General features: G+C 44.1%; 4 protein-coding genes across 4 annotated transcripts; 2 read left to right on the forward strand and 2 right to left on the reverse strand.

Moving 5' to 3' along the window:
- Nucleotides 1–131: 131 nt before the first annotated feature.
- On the forward strand, nt 132–1,298 carry FOMMEDRAFT_86165 (kinase-like protein; the record flags this gene model as incomplete). Its single annotated transcript, XM_007267046.1, has 5 exons — nt 132–380; nt 436–539; nt 596–812; nt 866–1,030; nt 1,080–1,298. The coding sequence occupies 5 exons, from the start codon at nt 132–134 to the stop codon at nt 1,296–1,298; spliced, it is 954 nt and encodes a 317-aa protein (XP_007267108.1).
- An 849-nt stretch (nt 1,299–2,147) lies between these two features.
- On the forward strand, nt 2,148–4,542 carry FOMMEDRAFT_134425 (alpha/beta-hydrolase; the record flags this gene model as incomplete). Its single annotated transcript, XM_007267047.1, has 11 exons — nt 2,148–2,493; nt 2,556–2,632; nt 2,764–3,040; nt 3,091–3,180; nt 3,234–3,308; nt 3,373–3,608; nt 3,673–3,794; nt 3,859–3,918; nt 3,986–4,071; nt 4,178–4,230; nt 4,288–4,542. The coding sequence occupies 11 exons, from the start codon at nt 2,148–2,150 to the stop codon at nt 4,540–4,542; spliced, it is 1,677 nt and encodes a 558-aa protein (XP_007267109.1).
- A 410-nt stretch (nt 4,543–4,952) lies between these two features.
- On the reverse strand, nt 4,953–6,676 carry FOMMEDRAFT_85586 (peptidase C1B, bleomycin hydrolase; the record flags this gene model as incomplete). Its single annotated transcript, XM_007267048.1, has 5 exons — nt 4,953–5,407; nt 5,468–5,570; nt 5,630–5,980; nt 6,045–6,206; nt 6,272–6,676. Coding segments are annotated over 5 exons (1,476 nt in total), but the record flags the coding sequence as incomplete, so codon positions are not given.
- Nucleotides 6,677–7,624: 948 nt separating this feature from the next.
- Nucleotides 7,625–7,963, reverse strand: FOMMEDRAFT_156802 (uncharacterized protein; the record flags this gene model as incomplete). Its single annotated transcript, XM_007267049.1, has 1 exon — nt 7,625–7,963. One exon carries the CDS (start codon nt 7,961–7,963, stop codon nt 7,625–7,627), a length of 339 nt encoding a protein of 112 aa, XP_007267111.1.
- Between the last annotated feature and the right edge of the window lie 193 nt (nt 7,964–8,156).

Here is an 8,156-nt window from a genome sequence, read left to right on the forward strand (position 1 = left end):
TAACCATCAGATTCAACTGGAGACAGTCAGCACAGACCGTGTACAAATTCTTGCTATGATGGCACACATGCAAGATGTATGTCATTCCATACTTTCCATTTTCTATTATATGCTCATCAGTTTATCAGTTTATGGGCAGCTGCCCTGTTGACGACGACCGACATAGAGGACTTCAGACAAACCTCCTCACTATACAGAAGACCTCTGGTCAACTACTGCCGAACATTGAATTAAACCATGGTGAAGTCCGTCGTGTCAGCTACAATCCAGTCGGAGGAAGCACAATGTTCGATATCTGGGAAGGCGAGTATCTCGGACAAGAGAGGTGTGCTATAAAGGTTGTCCGAGGTATCCAGAATGACGCACCTAAGGTACGAGAGGTGAAGAATGTTTCGTCTCTGCCTTGATTAAATTTCTGACGTCAGTGCGTCCCAGCGTTTCTTGCAAGAAGTGACTATCTGGAGAAAGGTATGGGAGATAGACAAGGGAGAGTATATACTGCCGTTCTGGGGTGCTTGCCTTACCGATGGACCTTATCCGTTCGTTCTCACTCTTTCAGAAACAATAATCAGGATGAACTGACATGTTGTAACAGGTACATAGTTAGCCCTTGGATGCCGTACGGCGATGCGATCACGTACGTCAACAAATATCCATACGTCAACCGAAAACGCATCATCCGGAGAATTGCGGAAGGCTTGAAGATATTGCATACATATGCACCTCCTATTACACACGGTGATATCAAAGGCTCGAACTTCCTTATTGATGAGAAAGGCAACCCCCTCCTCTCTGATTTCGGTTTACGAAAGGTTTGTTTTTGCCGTCGTATAAAATACCTTCTTCGAAGTTGACTGTTGCCAAGATGATTGAAGACCTGACGGGCATGCCATTCACCCAGAGTCAGGGCATGTCAGAATCATATAGATGGTTTGCACCTGAACTCTGCTACGCGCCAGGTGTCCTGAGTTTGGAATCAGACATTTATGCATATTCGATGACCGTCCTTGAGGCTCGTTCCCTTTTCCTTGTCTCCAATATACCTTCCATTTTACTTATTTAGCACATGTCATATGCAGTTAATGACAGGCAAGGAGCCTTTCTTGCATATCAGACGCACACCAGAGGTGCTCATCAAGATGCAACAAGGTGAACGCCCGCGTAAGCCTGAGGGCCCAGAGATCATCCAACGAGGCCTGGACGATAAGCTTTGGGACTTGTTGACGCGGTGCTGGGTTGAGGACCCGGCTGCACGTCCTTCGATACATGAGGTTATTGCAGAGTTACAGGATGACTAGAACTGAATAGGCTATTTGCAGCGACTCGGACCTTCTAGATGGATATGATACCTGGATACCGTCGTGTTAACCTGCATTGTTTGTGCTGCACACCACTTAGCTGTGTATATTCGACTTCCCTGTCCCAGCTCAACCCCTTCTTGTCCTGATTCCTCCTGTCTTGCTAGCTTCTCTGTCTTCTTGTGTTGTTCCGTCTGCTACAAGTGCCTGTATCTACTGTAAGCTTGTAGTATTTTCTTGTGTATTGCTTGTCTTGTTTACAGAGTATCATGTCTCTGAATTTCTCGTTCTTTTAGTGAATATAAAAAATAGCACTGCTGGATAGGTATTGGAGCTCTGATGTAAGATACCTGTCTTCTTCACCATCAACCTTCCTATATACTGTATATATATATTGGTTATAATTATTTCCTCTTCCTTGCACTTTTATCTTTGCATACAGAATTTTATGTATTCAGCTCATTTCGTATTGTATTTATTGCACAGCGTATGTTACGTTTGGATGGATTTTAAGTAGTGTGGTGGTTGCGATTAGTATGTAATAATGCGTTTATTTACTTGTATTTGCTGAACTCCTTCACGTGATGGGTATTCGTATTAAAATTTAAAAGATAAAAGCTTACCCGACGATGCGCATCGCCGCCAACACTTCTTTTCTTCCGCCTATTGCTGATGAAGCCTCCGGACCGCAAATCTTAAAATGCATTAGTTTCTCAGACGGCGTCGTGCAGAAGTCAGGACATGTGTTCAAGGACTGATCATGGGATCTTACTTGTCCAAGTATAATTTACACAGACACTCAGATCAGTCAAGTTGTACGCTACGCTGACTACTCTGAGTGATCTCAACATGATGTACTTGGGCTCGTTCCGTTCTTGCCTGGTAATACCATTCGTGGTGCTGTCTGTCGTTTCCGCACCACCTCAGCCCTCTTCGCCTCTTGGTCCAGTAGTCCACCTTAGCTATGCGGCCTTCGTCGGAAACTCCACATCACCAACTGGAGAGGCGAATGGGCCGGTGACTTTCTTTGGAGGAATACGTTATGCTAAACCTCCCCTCGGTGATCTGCGCTTCAGAGCTCCCGCTCAATTGGATGAAACTGTTGTAAATCCCGGAAATATCACAATTACAGATGCTCGTAACTGGGGTCCACCGTGTATTCAGCAGCCAGCACAGGTAGGAATTGGAGATGAAGGCACGTTGCGATTTGACTGTGCCCACTTAATAAATGAATTTACTCACAGTTTCGGCTTCTAGATTGTCTAAGGATAAATATCTGGAAACCAAGTGACGCCAAAGAGGGAGACAAACTCCCTGTCTTGTTCTATATCCACGTATTTCTTTTCTTTTCTCTGGACCTCCTTTTTCATTACCTCTAAAACATGATGAAAGGGCGGCGGATTCTTTGATAGGGTATATGCACACTCCTTTTCCTCAGTGATAGTATCTTGACTTTGTCCCACAGAATCCCGAAAGCTTCCCATTGTATGATCTAGTCAATCAATCGAATCCAAAAATCGTTGGTGTCAACTTCGGGTATCGTCTCAATATGTTAGGTTTTCTCGCCGGGAGTGCAGTTGTAGAAGATGGCGATCAGAATGCAGGTCTACTCGATCAACAAGCTGCTCTTGAATGGGTAACCAGGCATATTGCGAACTTCGGTGGTGACCCCAACCAGATAACAATTGACGGTGAGAGTGCAGGAGGCGCAAGCGTTGTGATGCATATGGTCGCTTTCGGAGGTTCTTTCGTTTCAGCATTTTATCCGAGTGTCTTCATTAACTTTTTTTAGCGTCCAAGCCGGCCCTATTCAACCGCGCTATTGCGCAATCCATAGGTTACGGATCTATTCCTACGGCAGATGAATCTGAAGCTAATTTTAGTAAAGTCCATTTAATTATATCCTTTACACACCTTAATATATACTTTCTCCAGAGAAGGTAACGGAGACTGTCGGATGTCCTGATTCTGGTTCACAAGCCATGTCATGTCTTCGAACTGCTTCAGTCGGTTGGTAATCTTACTTGTATGGCATCCTCCAAATCAAAAAATACTGAGTTTGTTTCACCTTGAGGCGCCATTGTTGCTGCAATCAACGAAGCCGGTGGCTTCTCTCCCGTCGTAGACGGGCCCAATGGTATCCTACCAGATTTGCCAAATACGCTTCTCACACAAGGCAAATTTCATACGGTCGACTTCATTGGCGGTGATTGCACGAACGATGGAACTATGTTTGTGGGAGGGACCCCAGATGACTTCAAGACAGATGAAGATATCATCGAGCGTGTGTTTGGGAAATTCACAGCCATGGTTAGTCAATCGTATTATTCTAATTGAATGCAATTACGGATTGCTGATCTTGAACGCTTTGCAGACGAACGAAACGATCCAAAAGGCGCTGTCTCTTTATCCGGAACCAGGCGCACCTGGTAGTCCATTCACATCGCAATTCGATCGTGCATCAACTATAGAGCAAGATACGATTTTCAGTTGCATGTCGGTTTGATTACCATATTTTTATTTAGCACCATACTAATAAGATCTTTGGACACTTTTTCAGGGACTGGTCTATTGCAAACGCGCTCCAGCAGAGAAAAGTAAATAATGTATTCACGTTCAGGTATGGAGTTTTTTGAACTCCGATATATTCTCAATTTTGTTCGTAGCATTGACAAGAGTCTCGTAAGGTTTAACTCACCAAATCCTGTTCTACTTGCACAAACGCCCTTCGAAGGAGTCATGCACACGTCTGACCTTTTCTATTTGTTCAGTGGTAAGTGAATTCACCTCAGACTGATTGCAAGATCCCAGTCTGACTATTGCATGGATAGGAATTACGTGAGCCTCTAGTGAACAATGTACTTGAAATCTCACTGCAGCTACTATTAGTTCCCAGCCCAACGCAGGTTTTAGCTTTACCCCGTTCAACACTGTGCGCAGCTCTATTGCTATTCTCCATCTTGCCTATTAACGCATGAAGGGCTTCCAGGCTGAGGCAGTGCTTTCGAGAGATGCAATTGGATTCTGGTCGTCTTTCGCATCATCCGGAAATCCATCGACTTCTCGTGTAGCAACGTCGCCTGCATGGAAGCCGTTCTCTTCAGGAGAGCGTATGGTTCTGAACCAACCATCAAATGCAAGCGTGATGGGAAGCACGTCTGTGTTGGAGACAACTCCGCCAGAGCAGATTGAACGGTGCAAGTTCTGGATGGCACTCAATACTACTGAACAGACGAGGTTCTGACGCTTTGTGGCTGTGATAAGACGAAAGAATTGAAGAAAATAGTCTGGAGGGCGTTTTTTTTGTAGTCGTTGTATTTTTGTTTGTTTTTGTCCGTGCAATCTCAGAGCTCGAACCTGTGAAATATCGCTTGATTGGCAGTTACTCATAGTCAGTTTGACAGCTGTATAGCCAAAGATATGTCTCAAATAACCAAACATCTCATCTTGGTGAATCGACCGCTGTGGAATACAATATTCCGAAGAAACCCCTGCTTTTACAGAGACAATATCAAGAAACGCTGTTGCTGATCTCAGGTTTATTTTACCGGAAAAACCGATATACAGGTTACTTGTATAATGTGTACGATACTTATCCCTGTTAATACAGATGTCGAACATGTCTCTATTCACGATTAAATACCAAGCACTCACCAGTTGATCCCATGGTGGCAGAACAATCGTCTCTCCCTCTTCAAATACTTTCACGAGATCATCTCGTACTAAACTTTTCGGAACAACAACCTGATACACAAACTCATCAAACCACGCATCCGTTAGGACGTGGAATCCGTTTTTTAATTTCTCGGTTTGCCATGAAGTCTCCGCTTTATACCTTGTTGCTTTCCCTGTTATAGGGTCGATATGGGCACCGGTGATTATCATGGCATGCGACGGTCGCGAATGGTTCATCTGCAACCATTCGGCCTTTGTTAGATTCAAAGAGACGTTGAAGGCTTTGGCAAAACCCGATCTAAAGTAGTCGATATCGAGGATGCCTGATTTCTGGTCGGAGTATTGGTGTATGTCACACCCGACGTAGACTGGCTGTCCGGATTTCAATGTATTTACGACTGCAGTTTTGAGGTCGTCAATATTAGTATTGATATCTATAACTCTCGGGGTTCACATGTAACAAGTCCTTAAGAACGAGATAATAAGAGACTTACGAAGAACTCGGCGGCCGCCTATGACATTATTGAAACGCTCAACGGTGAGGAGCTTCTTATACTCGTTGCGAGGGTCATTGACTAAGGAGATCCATGTGTTTACCTGTACATACCATAAGAGGAAATACAAATACTTCCGCGGAATTCAAAAAGATAGCATACGGGATAAGCATTGGCGGGAATGGTCCTGTAAAATTCAAGTGAAGTGCCGTTCCATGCCTTTGCTCTTCCATCTTTATCATAGTACTCCCACGTGAAATTTTCGGTGGGCATTGGAGGAACACCAAATAACGTAGTTAGTATATTCCAGTTCTCTGCCATGAGCTCTTCTTTCTTTCTTCGAGCGGAGTTTAATAAGACGTCTTCACTTACAGTTCCTCGAAGAGAGGAAACGAGTCGACGAAGAGTGAGACCATCTTCAAGTACTTTGGGTTTGAGGAGTTTGGATATGTTGTAAGAGGAGGATGACGAGACCGATTCAGGATATATAGATTGTGGCACGATGCCGTACATCTGAACGCGATATAATGTAAGCGTCTCTCCATCAGATGATTCGATCAATGTACTGGATACTGACCTCAAGGAGGTTTATGGCCAGATCCCATTGGCCAACATCTGTTAGAATATCATCGGTCATGAAGTTCATGAGTCGGTTGTCAAGTGGGAGATCTGCGGTCTTGATAAACCATTCGAGATAGTAATTACACCTATTCAGCTTATCCCAGAAGAAGAGGTACGACTAAGAAAAAGTGAGGGTATAGATCTCGTTCGCCATCTGTTTACTGATAGAAAGAAGTAACTCACTTGAGAAGGCTGAAATTCTTTCAACCCAAGCTCTTGCATAAATGAATAACGCCATACATTTGTGGCAGCAAACAGCCAACATCTTCCAGTCGATTTCTGGTCTGCTATCTGGTCTGGCTTGAAATCTAACAAGAGGTTAAAAACGTATGGGTCGACAACGCGAGTATCACGAGATACGAGTGCATCCTTGAAATTTGTATTAACGAAAACAGTGCGAGCTAGTTGAACCTTTGGGTCCTGTGCCGCTTTGTTCTCCCATTCTCGGATGGCTTCCAGTGTGAGAGATCCATCTTCCAAGATAGGTTCTGAAGACTTGACGGCATGACTCTTTATGCCAGGCCGCTGCTTTGAAGAAGGTTCAAATTTCGTTCCGTTGTGATCAGAAGTTGATTGTGGCGAGCTCATGGACAGTCGTGAATGAGGGAGCAAGGCGATAATCCGAATTTTTGTGAAAAGAAGCACCTTAAGCAGGAATGAGGTCAAGCAGTGTGTGTGGCACCACGAGTGTGCAGGCTAGCAGTAAGCCTGTATTGGCCCGTTATACCGCGTCGGACTAGAGCCTAAAAGGTGAAACACTACGCCACTTGAACCACTCTTTGCAGCAAAAAGCTGTCATTTCAGTGCTCCTCTGTAGAGTGTAGAAAGTTGATATTACGTCTGTAAGTAAGACAGGTTCCGCATCTGAATGAATGGAAATTTTGAACATAAATTACCATAACGAGGCAACCTCCGGAATACTGTATTTCACCCAGAAACGCTCACTTTAAGGGTATTTGCAGTCTATAATTACTAAAACTCATTATTATTTCACAAAAAAAATACTATTAGAAAGGTCTTCATATTAGCTACAAAACTTATGTTTTAATTTTTTGTAAAATTAAAAAATAAATATTTTATTGAATTTACGCGTGAAGGACTCAAAACTGAGCGTTCGACGTGATTCACCAGGAAACGCACACTCGTGGGAAACTAAACTTAGAGAAATTCGTGCGTGCATTCACTCAGTACGCAGACTCGACTTCAATCCTATCCAGACCAATTTACTTTGGTCTGGGCAGAAATAAAGGTAAGTACAGTCTATTAGTCATATACACTCTATTAATTAATGGAATATATGGTTCTTTATACAGGAACAGGCTCGTCGTGATGACTTAGAGTCTCTTGCCTACATTCTAATGTCTGCTTCTTGCTCTCCTCTGCCTCTCGTTCTCCTCCTCCTCTGCTTCCAGAATTTGTTGCTGTTCCTCTGGTCTGCTAGCCTTATCCTTCTAATGCCTGGGTCGTCAAGTTTGCTCAGCGATCTCTCTCTCTTCACACAGTCGCAAGCGTTCCGCCATCTCACGTCGACATCGATTAAGCTCTTCCTCCTTTGCTGTGATCTTGCACTCCCTCTGCTGTCACAGTTCCACCACTCGCTGATACCTCGTTCGACTGTTCCTGAGAGATGGATTGATGTTGATGATGGACGTTGGCCAAGGCACTGCGTGGGCCTGTTTGGACAACAAAATCCCATGTCTGAGGAAGGGTTGGTGGGTAGTTACTGGTGCACACGTTCTCCTTCTCACTCTCCAAATTAATGGCTGAGTTGAGAGTACGGTAGGCTGGTCTTGGTCTTGGTTGCTTCCTCGGTAAATCGGCTGTGCTCTTCGTCGCAGTCCTTTCTTCAGATTTCTTTTTCTTCTTCAGGTCCATTTCTGCAGCTCGCCGTGCCTTCTCCCTTTCCCTCTCCCTCCTTTTCTCTTCCTTCTCCCTTTCCCTCTCCCTCCTCTTCTCCTCCCTCTCCCTCCTCTTCTCTATAGTGATCGCTTAATACTGAAACATATAACCTTTAACATACGTATGCTTTACAATTTTTTTTAACTATAAAAACTGTACTAATAAGTAA

Source organism: Fomitiporia mediterranea, assembly GCF_000271605.1.
Source record: "Fomitiporia mediterranea MF3/22 unplaced genomic scaffold FOMMEscaffold_6, whole genome shotgun sequence".
Classification (NCBI taxonomy): domain Eukaryota; kingdom Fungi; phylum Basidiomycota; class Agaricomycetes; order Hymenochaetales; family Hymenochaetaceae; genus Fomitiporia; species Fomitiporia mediterranea.